The following is a 17,258-nucleotide window of genomic DNA, read 5'->3' on the forward strand; positions in this document are numbered from 1 at the left end:
TGGATTTGAACAGGAAATTTTTCTTGATTTCCTGATTGATAGTCCTGCTGGATTATATTTAAAATAAGCCAGGTAAAATGTATAGTGATCAGCTGATTAACGATGTTAGCCATATGTCTTCAAGACTGACAGTGTCCATTACTTCCTGATGAGTAAATGTCGCTCCCCCTCTTCGTGGAGGAACGACACAGGACCCTGTGCTGTTCTTTCGTCTGCTCGGCCCTCCCCGGGTTTGCTGCTGGTTCTTCCCGGGTTGGCTACTGTCCCTTCCACCTCCGTGGAAGGGCGGTTCCCCCTGGCCACTTTCCCCACTTCCGCAGGGGAGCGGCACACCGCCGGCTGGCTCTCTCGGGGGCTGCACAGGTGTTCCCCTTAGATGTTTCCCTTAGATATTCCTGGTGCATGCCGTCTCTCTCCTCCTTTATAGTCCTCCTCTGCCAATCCCAACTCGGCTGCCCACACGCCGAGTACGCTGCTCTCCTCCAATCAGGAGCAAGTCCTACAGTTTATTGGCTGAACTGGAGGCAGCTGTGTAGAAGCTGTTTTCTTCTCTCCCAGCGCCATATTGTGGGAGAGCAGATGCATAGAATAAGTCTTAATTCCAGTAACTTAGTCTAGTCCGGGTTGCTCCCCACAGATCCCCCTTTCTTTTTATTTTTTGGCGTTGATACGCGCCTGTCTTCGGTGCCCCACGGCACACACTCTGCTCTGCTTGCTAGAGTTGCCCACAGGTTCTTACAAGTCCTATCAATCAGGCAAACCGAATCCGAGTCCTCTCTTCGCCATGTTGTGAGGAGGTTTTTAGGCGCTGATGCGTGCCTGTGTTCGGTGCCCTGCAGCGCATGCTCTGCTCTGCCTGCAGGTGCTTACAAGCCCTATTAGGCAAACCGAATCCAAGCCTTCTCATTGCCGTCTTGTGGGGAGACTTATTAGTGTTGGTTCGTGCCTATCTTCGGTGACCTGCAGCTCATACTCTGGTCGAGCTGCCTGCTGGTGCTTACCGCCTTACTAATCAGGCAGACCGAATCCAAGCCTTCTCATTGCGGTATTGTGGGGAGACTATTGATGTTAATAACGTGCCTGTCTTCGGTGACCTGCGGTGCATAAGCTGCTAGCCGCCCGCAGGTGCTCATCGCCTCACTAATCAGGCAGACCGAATCCAAGCTCTCTCATTGCCATGTTGATGGGAGGCCTTATTTTTCTGTTTCTCTATCTCCGGGCATTCCTACTTCTCCCATTTTACTTCTATCTACCAGCATTCCTCTCTCATTTTACTTCTAAACTTCTGTTTCTCCTATCCCTGTGGCTTCCCGGCGCCCACCCCGAGGCTGCTTCTCGGCGGCTTCCCGGCTCTGAGCCGCTTCAGCCCGCGCCTCTCTCATCTGCGCGGCTTCCCGGCTTCGTGCCTGCACCACGGCCTCGCACCAGCCTAGCGTTCCCTATCTACTTGTGTCCCGCACGCTCTCTCTGCGCGCGGCAGCCTCCGCGAGTCACACAGCGTAGCTTACGTCTCCGCCACTAGCATTCAATCCAAGTTCCCTGGGCTAACCTGGCGAATTCAACCCAGCTCACGTTTCCGCCCCACGATTTGGCTTCCCGTCCTTTGCTCCCCGGGCTAATCAGACGGATTCCAACCTGGCTTACGTTTCCGCTTCTGGTTTTAACTTTTCGCCCCTTATTCCCGGGCTAACTTGAGAATCCCAAAGTAGCTTTCATTTCCGCCTCGGCCTGCCCCCCGCGGCTTCAATTTCCCTAACATTTTTCTCTACCCGGTATGTTTCCCTAAGTTTTCTTCCAACAATATTCCTCCCTCATTTCTCCTGGCTTCTCCCCACAGTCCGTATCCAAGTCTGTTTGTTCTAGCTTTCACTTTCGCCCTTAGAGATTTCTCCCAGCTTCCCCCTGTAGTCCGTATCTGAGTCTATGCCTAGGCTTTCAATAGCTTCTTCCGGCACCTTTTTCGTCCGGCTTTTCCCTAGGCTGTTTGCTAGTCTCTCTCTCCGGCATTTTCCTGCTTCTTCCCGTTTCTTCCCTCCTAAGTTTCCTATCCGAGTCACGGCACCATTATGTCGCTCCCCCTCTTCGTGGAGGAACGACACAAGACCCTGCGCTGTTCTTTTGTCTGCTCGGCCCTCCCCGGGTTTGCTGCTGGTTCTTCCCGGGTTGGCTACTGTCCCTTCCACCTCCGTGGAAGGGCGGTTCCCCCTGGCCACTTTCCCCACTTCCGCAGGGGAGCGGCACACCGCCGGCTGGCTCTCTCGGGGGCTGCACAGGTGTTCCCCTTAGATGTTTCCCTTAGATGTTCCTGGTGCATGCCGTCTCTCTCCTCCTTTATAGTCCTCCTCTGCCAATCCCAACTCGGCTGCCCACACGCCGAGTACGCTGCTCTCCTCCAATCAGGAGCAAGTCCTACAGTTTATTGGCTGAACTGGAGGCAGCTGTGTAGAAGCTGTTTTCTTCTCTCCCAGCGCCATATTGTGGGAGAGCAGATGCATAGAATAAGTCTTAATTCCAGTAACTTAGTCTAGTCCGGGTTGCTCCCCACAAGTAAATTATCATTGTGTCCATGTTCATACATTACGGAGTAAGTCTCCCAGTTTGTCTGACTTTCTGCAGAGAATCATAGAAGAGTTTTTGTTTTACTTTTCTTTTAAACTATAATTTATCATTGGAGCAAAATATAAATTTAATTATTATTTTAAAGTTATGGAGGAAAAAGGAAAATAAAAATATTTCAATCAACTGAATAAGTATGGCTTTTAAGTGGTAGCAAGACCAGGTCTGTATTTGCCCTTTTTTTCTTTTTTTTTCTTGTTTTTTAAAATTATTTTAACTTTTATTTAATAAATATAAATTTCCAAAGTACAACTTTTGGATTATAGCACCTTTTTAACCCCATAACCACCCTCCCACCTGCAACCATCCTATCTACCACTCCCTCTTCCATTCCATTCTTCATCAAGATTCATTTTCAATTATCTTTATATACAGAAGATCAATTTAGTATATATTAAGTAAAGATTTCAACAGTTTGTACCCACACAGAAACACAAAGTATAAAGTTATGTTTGAGTACTAGTTATACCGTTAATTCACATAGTACAACACATTAAGGACAGAGATACTAATAGGGAGTAAGTGCACAGTGACTCCTGTTGTTGATTTAACCATTGACACTTTTATTTATGGTGTCAGTAATCCCCTAAGGCTCTTGTCATGAGCTGCCAAGGCAATGGAAGCCTCTTGAGTTTGCCAACTCTGATCTTTTTAGACAAGGCCATAGTCAAAGTGGAAGTTCTCTCCTCCCTTCAGAGAAAGGTACCTCCTTTGATGGCCTGTTCTTTCTGCTGGGATCTCACTCGCAGAGATCTTTCATTTAGGTCATTTTTTTTGCCATTGTTCTTGGCTTTCCATGCCTGAAATACTCTCATGGGTTCTTCAGCCAGATCTGAATGCCTTAAGGGCTGATTCTGAGGCCAGAGTGCTATTTAGGACATCTGCCATTCTATGAGTCTGCTGTGTATCCTGCTTCCCATGTTGGATCATTCTCTCCTTCTTAATTCTATCAGTTAGTATTAGCAGACACTAGTCTTGTTTATGTGATCCCTTTGACTCTTAATCCTATCATTATGCTCAATTATGAACTGAAACTGATCGCTTTGACTAGTGAGATGTCATTGGTATACATTGATGGGATTGAATTGTAATCCCCTGGCACATTTCTAACTCCACCATTAGGGGCAAGTCCGATTGAGCATGTGCCGAACTGTACATCTCTTCCCTCTCTTATTTCCACTCTTATATTTAACAGGGATCACTTTTCAGTTAAATTTAAACACCTAAGAATAATTGTGTGTTAATTAAAGAGTTCAACCAATGGTATTAAGTAGAAAAAAATACAAAAATGAATAAAGTCAGTCAACAGTCAGGACAAGGGCTGATCAAGTCATTGTTTCTCCTAGTGTTCATTTCACTTCAACAGGTTTCCTATTAGGTGCACAGTTAGTGATCAGGGAGAACATATGAAATTTGGCCCTCTGGGACTGGCTTATTTCATTCAGCATGATGTTTTCCAGATTCCTCCATTTTGTTGCAAATGACCAGATTTCATTTTTTTTACTGCTGTATAGTATTCTATAGAGTACGTATCCCATAATTTCATTATCCAGTCTTCTGTTGATGGGCATTTAGATTGATACCATGTCTTAGTTATTGTCAATTGAGCTGCAATAAACATTGAGGTACATACAACTCTTTTATTTGCCAATTTAATTTCCTTTGGGTAAATCCAAGGAGTGGTATGGCTGGGTTGTATGGCAGGGTTATCTTCAGGTTTCTGAGGAATCTCCAGGCTGACTTCCATAGTGGCTTTACCACTTTGCATTCCCACCAACAGTGGGTTAGTGTCCCTTTTTCCCCACATCCTCGCCAGCATCTGTTGTTAGTTGTTTTCTGTATGTAAGCCATTCTAACTGGGATGAGGTGAAACCTCATTGCGGTTTTGATTTGCATTGCCCTGATTGCTAGTGATCCTGATCATTTTTTCATGTGTCTGTTGGCCATTTGGATTTACTCTTTTGAAAATTGTCTATTGAGGTCCTTGGCCCATCTCTTAAGTGGGTTGTTTGTTTTGATGTTGTGGAGTTTCTTGATCTCCTTGTAGATTCTGGTTATTAACCCTTTATCAGTTACATAGTTTGCAAATATTTTTTCCCATTCTGTCGGTTGCCACTTCACTTTCCTGACTGTTTCTTTTGCAGTACAGAAACTTCTCAATTTGATGCAATCCCAAATGTTAATTTTGGCTTTGACTGCCTGTGCTTCTGGGGTATTTTCCAAGAAGTCTTTGCCTGTGCCAAAATCTTGCAGGGTTTCTCCAATGTTCTCTAATAATTTGATGGTGTTGGGTTGTAGATTTAGATCTTTAATCTATGTTGAGTCGATTTTTGTGTAAGCTGAAAGGTAGGGGTCTTGCTTCATGCAAGTTTTCCCAGCACCATTTGTTGAATAGACTGTCCTTGCTCCAGGGATTGGATTTGGATCCTTGATCAAATGTAAGTTGGCTGTAGATGTTTGGATTGATTTCTGGTGTTTCAATTCTGTTCCATTGGTCTATCCATCTGTTTCTGTACCAGTACCATGCTGTTTTGATTACAACTGCCCTGTAGTATGTCCTGAAATCTGGTATTGTGATGCCTCCAGCTTTGTTTCAGTTGTACAAAATTGCCTTAGCTGTTTGAGGTCTCCTGTGCCTCCATGTGAATTTCAGCATCATTTTTTCCAGATCTGAGAAGAATGTCTTTGGTATCTTGATTGGTATCTCATTGAAGCTATAAATTGCTTTTAGGAGGGAGAATGGACATTTTGATGATATTGATTCTTCCAATCCATGAGCATGGAAGATTTTTCCATTTTTTGGTATCCTCTTCTATTTCTTTCTTTATGATTTTGTAATTCTCATTGTAGAGATCTTTGACGTTCTTGGTTAAGTTTATTCCAAGGTATTTGATTGTTTTTGTAGCTATTGTGAATGGGATTGATCTTAGCAGTTATTTCTCAGCCCAGGAATTGCCTGTGTATACAAAGGCTGTTGATTTTTGTTCATTGATTATATATCCTGCTACTTTGCCAAAATCTTCTATGAGTTCCAATAGTCTCTTAGTAGAGTTCTTTGGATCTCCTAAATAAAGAATCATGTCATCTGCAAAGATGGATAGTTTGACTTCTTCCTTCCCAATTTGTATCCCTTTAGTTTTTTTTTCTTGCCTAATGGCTCTGGCTAAAACCTCCAGTACTATATTGAATAGCAATGATGAGAATGGGCATTCCTGTCTGGTACCAGATCTCAGTGGAAATGCTTCCAGCTTTTCCCCATTAAATAGGATGCTGGCTGTGGGTTTTTCATAAATTGCTTTGATTGTATTGAGGAATGTTCCTTCTCTACCCAATTTGCTTAGAGTTTTCATCATGAAAGGGTGTTGTACTTTATCAAATGCTTTCTCTGTGTCTATTGAGTTAATCATATGGTATTGTATGATACATATTGTATTGGAGTGTCATGCTTATTTGGGAGCGTCATGATGTCTTCGTTGTTCTTGTTTTCTTGGTTTTTGCATTTGTTGTTTGGCATTGTGGAGATATTGTTTGGTTTCTTCTTTTTTTTTTTTCTCACTGTGGTGGCTTTTCTCATTATACTATGACTCTAGATTAAGTGGACTGTCTGCTTTTGGTGACTCTCTAGATGCGTGTGGTGAGTGTGGCTGGAGAGCTCTATTCAGTTCTTCAGGGCTAAGGGTATGCCAAAGGTGACACACCCAGGTTTGGTGTGGCAAATCTCTCTCCTTTTTTTTTTTTTTTTTATTCAGAAGGGAAGTAATTCCGCTCAGCTGAGCTCTTCTCCTTGATGACAATCAGTGCCTGAGTGCTAGCCCTATTGGGTATGATATTCATCTGCTCTGTGCCAAGGACCACACAAAGGATCTGTGCAATCCTCAGTGTAAGCTCAGATTCCCCTGCTGTGTCTCTCACTGGGTAGCCAAAGTTACCGAGTTTGTGGTGTCTCCTACCGAGACTACTCACGTCTCAGCCACACTGTGAGTTCTCCCACACACCCTCAATTTTTTTTTTCACAGTCCCATTTCATAAGCTCCACACATTCACTGGTCTTAGTCTCCTGTTATTACTTCCAAATAGAGTCAAGTTTTTCTGTTTGGGTGAGGGCAGGCATAGCCCCGAGCAGGTGCATCTGGTACGTATGTCCAAAATGGCACCTGCTCTATTGTCTTGCATGCCTTTGTAAGGTGTGTGGAGAGAGAGAATTGTGTCCATACCATCCCTTTTTTTTTCTCTCCCCTAGTTAGGCTGGTGTACTTTCCTCCACGGGGCTTCAAGCCTTGTTCCCTCTAGGCTCTTCCTGCCGCTTTTCTGCCAGTGTCTTGGGCTACTGCGGTTTCACCTCACCTCTTTCCAGCGCTGGTGTGGAGGAGAAGATTCTTGGCAGCTGGGCTCCTGAGCCGTGGGCACCCATGTCCTCCACGTAGATCCGCCGTGTCCCTCTAATTCCGGAAGAGTTCCCTCTGCAGTTTTTTCTCTAACTCTTCCCTGAGACTTCACTATCTCCACTTTTATTAAATTATCTTTTCTTGGACTATCAGTGAGCTCCCTCCCTATTCTGCCATCTTGGAGCCATTCCCACACCCATACTGTTTTTATGTATTTGCTTCTGATGAATTAAGAACCATCTGGTCAATATCCATTGTTTGGAGCAGCAACCTACCATTGTGTGTTAGCTTCTTGGTTCATTGCACCTGTAAACAAAAGGCCACACATAAATGCATGCATCTCCATCTATTCATGTCTAGAAAACATTAACTCATAACATATTACCAACTTTAAGTCAAAAGTTTGGATCTCAAAAAAGTAGATGTTTTTTCTCTCAAACATTTATTTTTATATAAAACAAAATTTTAATTTAAAATCTTGCTTTTTCTTTCTTTTACAGATAGAAGTCCTAATAGATTTAGGATTGTTTTCTGAAGCCTTTTATGAGATATGCCAGATATTTTATGGAAGAAATATACCTTGTTCAATACCCTCTGGCTGTAAAGCTACTGGAAAAATTAAGGTAATCTGCCAGTTTGACTTAGGACATTTCTTTGCCTTTGATGGCTACTTTTGCGAGATCACAGGAACACTTCCCCAAAAGTGTATCTGCAAGTCTGCAGGACTCTGGACCTATTTGTTAATCTGGTTATAGCTAATAGCAGGCTTTTAAGAGGTTTCATTTGTCAGGGAATAGAAGGGTATCATGGGAGAAGAGGCATGGTTTTGGAGTAGATTTTGGCAATGGAATTCTGGTTCAGGGATGCTGCCTGTTGTTATCTTCAGAGTTTTATTTTTATTTATATTTTATCAGCTACTACCTCTTAGATTTTCAGTCTGTTTTTTTTTTTTTTTTGAAGATTTTTTTTTTATTTGAAAGGAGAGTTAGAGAGAGGCAGAGAGAGAGAAAAAGATCTTCCATCCACTGGTTCACATCCCAAATGGCCACAACAGCCAGAGCTGTGCTGATTCAAAGCCGGTAGTCAGGAGCTTCTTCTGGGTTCCCCACACGGGTGCAGGGGCCCAAGGACTTGGGCCATCTTCTACTGCTTTCCCAGGCCGTAACAGAGAGCTGGATTGGAAGTGGAGCAGCCAAGACTCGAACCGGCACCCATATGGGATGCCAGGACTGCAGGCAGCGGCTTTACCCACTATACCACAGCACCAGCCCCTAGTCTGATCTTGTAATTTCGGGTTAATGTTCTTGATAAAACTGTCTCTTCTTATATCTTATTTTGACTTTTCTTTTTGATTATATACTAGAATCTCAAAGAGTTAGAATGTGTTGTTTAAATTTCTTCTGAAGGCCGGCGCCGCGGCTCACTAGGCTAATCCTCCGCCTAGCGGCGCCGGCACACCGGGTTCTAGTCCCGGTCGGGGCGCCGGATTCTGTCCCGGTTGCCCCTCTTCCAGGCCAGCCCTCTGCTGTGGCCAGGGAGTGCAGTGGAGGATGGCCCAGGTGCTTGGGCCCTGCACCCCATGGGAGACCAGGAAAAGCACCTGGCTCCTGGCTCCTGCCATCGGATCAGCGCGGTGCGCCGGCCGCAGCGCGCCGGCCGCGGCGGCCATTGGAGGGTGAACCAACGGCAAAAGGAAGACCTTTCTCTCTGTCTCTCTCTCTCACTGTCCACTCTGCCTGTCAAAAAAAAAAAAAAAAAAAAAAAAATTAAAAAAAAAAAAAAATTTCTTCTGATTTCCATAAAGAGAAAACATCCTTTACATTTACCTAGTTTTGTTTTTGAACGTAATTTCACCTGGTTTGCTCAGTGTGTGTTGGTAAATTGGATAACACTAATGTTGATATTTAACACATAAATTATAACAGGATGAATTTTTGTTTTCCTCTGCTTTGGTTTTCCCCAGTGACCTGGAAACCACTGGGTGATCTTGCTTTAGGCCCTTGTGGGCCAATGAGAAAGGAAACAGGAGGAGGTAACAAAGCACTTTGTCTGAGGGAGGCCGAATGTGTGAGGTGTGGACCTGACACACACAGTGCAGGGTGGTGGGATTCATCTTTGCAGGACCTGGGGAATGAGCTGTACGTCTTGAAAATCACTTGCCCAAGCTAACCTTGTACTACATATAATGTGTTCATTAGTTCAGCAATTCTTCTGAAATGTACCTGCTTGTCACTTTGTGTGGCTGCTGTAGTGTTTTTAATAGGGTATGAGGTTGTATTCAGAATACCTTTAGATGTGCATTTAGTATATAATAAGATAGGAGTGCAAGTGTCCATGTGTGTGTATTCATATGTATATATCTGTATATACAGGAAATCTGTCTATACATTATATATATATATGTATGTGTTTGTATGTATATGAGTCCATCCATGCATCTATCAAGAGGAATCCATTTTGTTCATTCTCTGTGATGTGAACTAATTCATATTCTTACTTTGATTAAATTAACACTATTTTCTTGCTTGCATTTTGGTCAACAATGTTTAAGTGGTTTGCATGTTGTTGTTACAATTATACTCTAATTCATTTATAGTACTTGTTGAGTGTTTCCTGAACACAAGCACTATGCCACGCATGGGGAAAGAGCAATAAAAAGACAAATGGAGTGATTGCTTTCCTGCAGCTTAGAGCACACTGAAAAAACCCCTAAACATATTAAGCACAGAAACACATTTCAGGTGGTTATATGCTGTGAGAGACAATCAAGCCACTCGAGCAGATGGAGAGTGACCAGGGCAGTGGCTTGCTGTTTTATTCAGAGTGGTTTGGAAGATCTCTCTAATACATGAGTTTTGAGAGAAGTGAGCCATGCAAAGATCTAAGCAAACAACTTTCCTGGAGGGAGGAACTGTACAGGTGAAGGCCCTGAAACGATGCTTGTAAGAAATTGTTGAGCAAAAATGGGTAGGCAAAGAGAAGTTGCCAGAAAGAGGTGGAAGAAAGGAAGGGAGAGGAGGAGGGGAGAAGAGGATGAGACCCAGCAGTCAGGTCATGTAAGATCTTTATAAGGCTTGCTGAGGACTGGAATTTACTTTAAATGAGTTGGGAAACTTTGTAGAGTTTTAAGCAGAGAAATAATATGATAGGAAATAAATATAAAAAGACCACTTTATTTACTCCTTGGAGAGCAGGCTGTAGCTTGGCAGGGGTATAAATAGATCAATTTGAAGGCTGTTGGAAATAATCTGGGTGAAATATGGTAATGGTTGGGGTGATAACAGTAGAGAGAGTTAGGAGTGACCTGGATGTGAAGATGGTGACAATAGAACTGAGAGTGCGTGCTGATGATAGTTTGGACATGTGATGTAAGAGAAAGGAGTCCAGGATAACTCCTCAGTGTGCAACCTAAGCAACTGGTAGGAAAATTTTCCATTCTCTGAGATGAGGCATACTGCTCTGGGCAGGGGTGAGCATGTGATCCCTAGTAGATAACCAACTGGAGATGTAGCATAGATCAGAGCAGAGAAGATATGATCTGGGATTTAAAGGAGTTCAAGTTGCATGCATAAATATGGGGTTATCAGCATAGAGATTTAAGATCATAGGACTAGGATGGAATCACCTGAGGAATTGGGGCAGATCAAGAAAAGTAGAAGTCAGAGGACCCACATTTAAGTCCAACTCAGGAAGATGAGCAGATAGAGCAAACAGTTAGGTAGAATGAGAAACAAGAGAAACTTAAGGTGGCCATTGCTTTCACCAAAACAAATATAAATGATGAAACTGATTTTTACATGTAAATTCCCAACTTAATTTTTTTCCACTACCTTTCATAAGATAATCCATCTCCTGATGGATTCTGACTTCAAATTTTGTATTCTCAAAGTTAATTTGCAGCTTTCCAACTTCAATGGGAATTTTAAAAAGTGTAATTAAAAGAGGAAATGCTCTCAGGGTTTATAATTAAAATAGGTGCCAATGTTATTAGGCTGGAGGCTAGTTATTTAAGAAGGGATTAATGAGCTAGGTTTCACTTGTCAAAGAAGTAACTGAAGAAGTTTTAGAGATTGCTATTGGACTTCACACAGGCCTTTAAAAATTCTATATTTTATCATTATACTCATACTAGGATTCTGCTCTTATCAAATCTACAGTCCTATTACCAACTGGGTAACAGTCCCATTACAACTTCAGTTTACACCAATAGAGATGTCCCCATGAATTCAGTTACTACTCAATTTTCAGTGTGTTACAGATAACAAAGAATATCTTCAAAAAGGGGAAAAAAGTTAACACTTGCCAACACTTTTTTTTTTTAAATAAAATTATTGTGATGTATTAGTTTTGGGAATCCTTCAAAATCAGATCCTTGAGATGAGGATTTAGAGGCAAGTAGTGTATTTGGGATGTGATTCCAGGAAGTATAGTGAGTGAGTGGGAAATTTAGATTGAGAAGCGAAGCAATTTGATCCATCCAGAGAACATTCTGTGGGGAGCAACCGAGACTAGACTAAATTACTAGAACTGCTAGGACTAATTCTATGCATCTGCTCTCCCACAATATGGCGCTGAGAGACAGCAAACAACTTCTACACAGCTGCCTCACCAGTTTGACTGATACGCTGCAGGAGCTGATCCTGCTCCTGATTGGAGGAGAGCAGCGTGCTCAGCGTGTGGGCAGCAGAGCACGGATTGGTGGAAGAGGACTATAAAGGAGGAGAGAGACAACATGCACCGGGAAACATCTGAGGAACATCTGAGCAACCCCTGAGAGAGCCGGCCAGCGGTGTGCTGCTCCTCCGCAGAAGCGGGGAAAACGGTGGGGGTGCCGCCCCTCCGCGGAGGTGGGGGGCCGGCAGCAAACCCGGGAAGGGCCGGGCAAAGAGAACAGTGCAGGGTCTAGTGTCGTTCCTCTGTGAGAGGGGGAGCGACACATTCATGAGCAGGTGGGGGCCTTGACCAGTGGGGGCCCTCAGGAGACTAAGTAGACTGTCTTATCCTTCGTTAGTGAATTTATTTTACCCTATACTTCTAGCCTCTTGAACATTCTTATGGCCATAGAATGTCCTCAGGCAGAGAGGCACAGGTGCTTGAAGTAGGGCACCATCCATGTGTGATCAACTTATCCATAAAACTGTTGGTGACTTCCTGGTGACCATGGGGATATATACATGAGGAGTATAAGTATTGGCTTTCACAAATGTTATTATTATTTTTTTTGACAGGCAGAGTGGACAGTGAGAGAGAGAGAGAAAGGTCTTCCTTTGCTGTTGGTTCACCCTCCAATGGCTGCTGCAGCCGGCGTGCTGTGGCTGGCACACTGCACTGATCCGATGGCAGGAGCCAGGTACTTATCCTGGTCTCCCATGGGGTGCAGGGCCCAAGCACTTGGGCCATCCTCCACTGCACTCCCAGGCCACAGCAGAGAGCTGGCCTGGAAGAGGGGCAACCGGGACAGAATCTGGTGCCCCGACCGGGACTAGAACCTGGTGTGCCGGCACCACAAGGTGGAGGATTAGCCTAGTGAGCTGCGGCGCCGGCACAAATAGGTATTTTTAAAAAAGGGCCTTCTGTTCCCAAAAGAACCTGTCCTAGTTAATGATATAACAATCTCCTATAGCAAATAAACTAAATATGTCCTAATGCAGTATTACATTTAGAACCAGACATATTAACAGATAATTCAAAAAAATCTTAAAAATAATCATTCTGAATATTAATATAATTTTACCTTCAAACTGGCAAAGTTTTATTTTTTGAGTGACAATACTCAATGTTCTTAAAAGTACAATGATTCTGGCATTTCAAATGATATAGGTAGGTGTGTAATTGAGCCAGCTCTTTCCAATCTTCTTAAAGTATTCTTATCTTTTTACCTAGAAATCCCAGTTCCAGGAATCTGTTCAAAGACAGTACTCAAAAGTACAAACAAAAATAGTCATCAGTGTTACTTAAACCAAGCTGACTGATGGCTGCTGGTGGGAAATGCCATGCTTAGTTGTTTAACAGTAATAGAGGTTAAGTAATTTTTCTACATTCACAGGATAGGTATTACCTACCTGTTAGACTGAGATTTTATAAATAATTTAATGGTTATAAGAGTGGGAATAAGAGAGGGAGGAGATGTACAGTTCAGCACATGCTCAATCGGACTTGCCCCTAATGGTGGAGTTAGAAATGTGCCAGGGGATTACAATTCAATCCCATCAAGGTGGCGTGTATCAATGCCATCTCACTAGTCCAAGTGATCAATTTCAGTTCACAATTGATCATAATGATAGGATTAAGAGTCAAAGGGATCACATAAACAAGACTAGTGTCTGCTAATACTAACTGATAGAATTAAGAAGGAGAGAATGATCCAACATGGGAAGCAGGATACACAGCAGACTCATAGAATGGCAGATGTCCTAAATAGCACTCTGGCCTCAGAATCAGCCCTTAAGGCATTCGGATCTGACTGAAGATCCCATGAGAGTATTTTAGGCATGGAAAGCCAAGACACTCTGGCAAAAAAAAAAAACAAAAACCAAAAACAAAAACAAAAAAAAACAAACACCACAACACAACAAAAAACCTAAATGAAAGATCTCTGTAAGATCCCAGCAGAAAAAATGGGCCATCAAAGAAAAAGGTAACTTTCTCTGAAGGGAGGAGAGAACTTCCACTTTGACTATGGCCTTGTCTAAATCTAAATAAGATCGGAGTTGGTGAACTCAAGAGGCTTCCATTGCCTTGGCAACTCATGACAAGAGCCTCAGGGGATTACTGATGCCATAAATAAGAGTGTCAATGGTTAAATCAACAACAGGAGTCACTATACACTTACTTCCCATTAGGATCTCTGTCCTTAATGTGTTGTACTATGTGAATTAATAGTATAACTAGTACTCAAACATAACTTTATACTTTGTGTTTCTGTGTGGGTACAAACTGTTGAAATCTTTACTTAATATATACTAAATTGATCTTCTATATATAAAGATAATTGAAAATAAATCTTGATGTGAATGGGATGGGAGAGGGCACGGGAGATAGGATGGTTGTGGGTGGGAGGGAGGTTATGGGGGAAAAAGCCTCTATAATCCAAAAGTTGTACTTTGGAAATTCATATTTATTAAATAAAAGTTAAAAATAAAAGAATTTAATGGTATTGAATGAAAATTATGATACAATTTTTAGTGAACATGGAATATAAATCTTGGAGTTTTTAAATGTAAAAATAATTGTAAGAGAGAAATCAAATATTAACTAGACTACATAAAGGAATTGACAGATGCTTTTTACATATTAATGCAATACTTAACTTTTCTAACTAGAGTGTGTATTACTTTCACATTAAAAATGGTACTTATGATAATTTTAGAAGAACATATTAACTCATTTATAAGTTTCATCTACAAGAATACTCAAATAGTCTCATTCCCACTGTTATATTTTGTATTTTGACAGTTATTCCAATCATTTGACCCAGGGAAACCTCTTAACAGTAAAGAAAATATACAGGTAAGGAACACAGTGTTAATAGACATTGGATATTTAGTTACTAATTTTTGAGTCTTTTCAATCTTTTTGTTGGTTTTAAAAATATGTTATAAGCTGTGGGATTTTATCTCAAAATTCTGAGACCAGAGGTGTAAGATTGGATCAAAATCATCTGGTTTTCAGATGGAGCAAATAGCAGTTACTGCTCCTGTTTCTTAATTGCAGATGTGTATCTAGTTCATTCATCTAGCTGTGCAAAGTATCCCTCACTTTAATATGTATCTTGATTACCTGGAGGGCAATAGCTGACTTTGGTTGTAAGAAAATGATTTTGTACATTTTACAATAGCCCATGTGTTCAATACTCCTTCTCTTCATTTCCTTCTTTTCCAGTTAGGAGACTATCAGGCAAGGGTTTAGAGAATTTTCATTTGGCATTTTTATGAGTATTTCCTCTAAATTCTTCAGTGATTTTTTTTTTCACAAAAAGAGAATGAGACTGCTCGTCTATATGTACTTGTGTTAGTGGAGATGGGGAAAAAAGGACCTTGTCTTCCATAAGAGAAGAATTTCAGATGTGAGACAGAGAGAAGTGGTAAGCAAGGTAGCCAAGTCGAATGAGACAGTGCATTCTGCAGGACTGCTGGGCAACTCATCAGGCAGATCTGAGAGTGATTGCCAAGTCTGCATTCAGATTGGGGATTATATGGTTATGGGGTTCACTTCTTCTTACCATTTCTCCTTCCCCCTCCCTCTTCTTCTAGACAAAGGGCTTCCTGGGTGTGAAATTCCTGAAATTCCTCCCAAGGATTTAATACCAAATGTAATTAGACTGGATAGTCCTCCTGACACCTGGCCAAAAAGATTCTCCTGGGACTTCTCCAAGGGAGAAGGCTGGCAAGTGGGCAGGACTTTGATGTGTGTATGCTAAGCTGCTTCCAAGGCATGCTTCTAAGGCTGCTACATTCTTTCCTACAGAAACCCATTGTCCTTCCTTTACCACTCCACTCATAGGAAGACTAATGTTTACCTTCCTACCCAACATTGTACTTGTCAGTAACTGAATGCTTGGAACTTCAGCATTTGATGACCTGGTAGCATCTAAATATCTTTTTCTTTAAGATTTATTTTTTATTCATTTGAAAAGCAGTTACAGAGATAGGAGGAAGGATAGATAGATAGGTAGGTAGGTAGGTAGGTAGATAGATAGATAGATAGTTGGATAGATAGAGAAGTGAGATAAAGAGATATCTTCTACCCACTAGTTCCTTCCCCAGATGGCCACAATGGCCTGAGGCTGGGCCAGGCTGAAGCTGACCCAGAACTTCTTCCGGGTCACCCACAGGGTGCTGCTTTCCCAGGTGCATTAGTAGGAAGCTGGATCCAGAGCAGAACAGACAGGTCTGGACTGGTACCCATATGGGATGCCAGCATTGAAGATAGAAGCTTAACTTGCTGTGCCAGAATGCCAGCCTCTCATTTAAGTATCTTGAGGGTAGATGGAGATTGAATCGGTAATAAAGACCCTCTCAATAAAGAAAAGCCGAGGACTGGATGGCTTCACTGCTGAATTCTACCAGACATTTAAAGAAGAACTAATTTCAGTTCTTCTCAAGCTATTCAAAACAATTGAAAGGGAGGGAATCCTCCCAAACTCCTATGAAGTTTGCATCACCTTAATTCCTGAACCAAAAAAGAAAACAGAGAAAGAGAACTGTAGACTAATATCCCTGATGAACATGAATGCAAAAATCCTAAACAAAATATTAGCTAATTGAATCTAGCAACACATCAGAAAGATCACTTGTGTGGACCAAGTGGTATTTATCCCTGTTATGCAGGTATGGTTCAACATTCACAAATCAATAAATATGATATATCACATTAACAAACTAAAGAACAAAATCTATATGATTATCTCATAGATACAGAGAAATCATTTGATAAAATCCAACATCCTTTCATGATGAAAACCTTAAACAAATTGGCTATAGAAGGAGCATTCCTCAACACAATCAAGGTGATTTATGACAAACCCACACCAGCACACTATTGAATGGGAAAAGCTGGAAGCATCCCCCCTAAGATCTGGAACCAGACAAGGATACCCACTCTCAACATTGCTATTTAATATAGTCCTGGAAGTTTTAGCCAGAGCCATTAGACAAGAAAAAAGAAGTCAAAGGGATACAAATTAGAAAGGAGAAAGTCAAACTATCCCTATTTGCAGATGACATGATTCTATATATAGGGAATGCAAAAGACTCCACAAAGAGACTATTGCAACTCATGAAAGAGTTTGATAAAGTGGCAGGATAATATAAAATTAACACAGAAAAATCAATAGCTTTTGTATACACAGGCAATTCCTCGGCTGAGAAAGAACTTCTAAGATGAATCCCATTCATAATAGCTACAAAAAATACCTTGGAATAAATTTAACTTAGGAAGTCAGAGATCTCTATGATGAAAATTCAAAACATTAAAGAAAGTAATAGAAGAATACACAAAAAATGGAAAAATCTTCTGTGTTCATAGATTAGAAGAATCAATATCATCAAAATGTCCATGGGATCAACGTGATCCCAATCAAAATACCAATGATATTCTTCTCAGATCTAAAAATAAAATGTTGCTAAAATTCTTATGGAAACACAAGATACCCTGAATACCTAAGGCAATCTTATACAACAAAAAGAAAGCCAAGGCATCATAGTACCAAATTTCAAGACATTCTACAGGGCAGTTATAATCAAAACATCCTGGTAC

General features: G+C 41.7%; 1 protein-coding gene across 17 annotated transcripts in view; it reads left to right on the plus strand.

Moving 5' to 3' along the window:
* Positions 1 to 17,258, plus strand: part of CFAP54 (cilia and flagella associated protein 54) — a 372,233-nt gene that overhangs the window by 192,466 nt on the left and 162,509 nt on the right. For all 17 annotated transcript variants that reach the window (XR_011380202.1, XR_007919544.2, XR_007919541.2 and 14 more), the window contains 2 exons: positions 7,502 to 7,624; positions 14,457 to 14,510. Coding sequence is in view for 11 of the 17 variants with exons in the window: in XM_051845787.2 (XP_051701747.2) it covers positions 7,502 to 7,624; positions 14,457 to 14,510 (177 nt within the window). In the remaining 6 variants the exon portion in view is untranslated. The remainder of the gene's footprint in view (positions 1 to 7,501; positions 7,625 to 14,456; positions 14,511 to 17,258) is intronic.

Source organism: Oryctolagus cuniculus, chromosome 11, assembly GCF_964237555.1.
Source record: "Oryctolagus cuniculus chromosome 11, mOryCun1.1, whole genome shotgun sequence".
NCBI lineage: Eukaryota > Metazoa > Chordata > Mammalia > Lagomorpha > Leporidae > Oryctolagus > Oryctolagus cuniculus.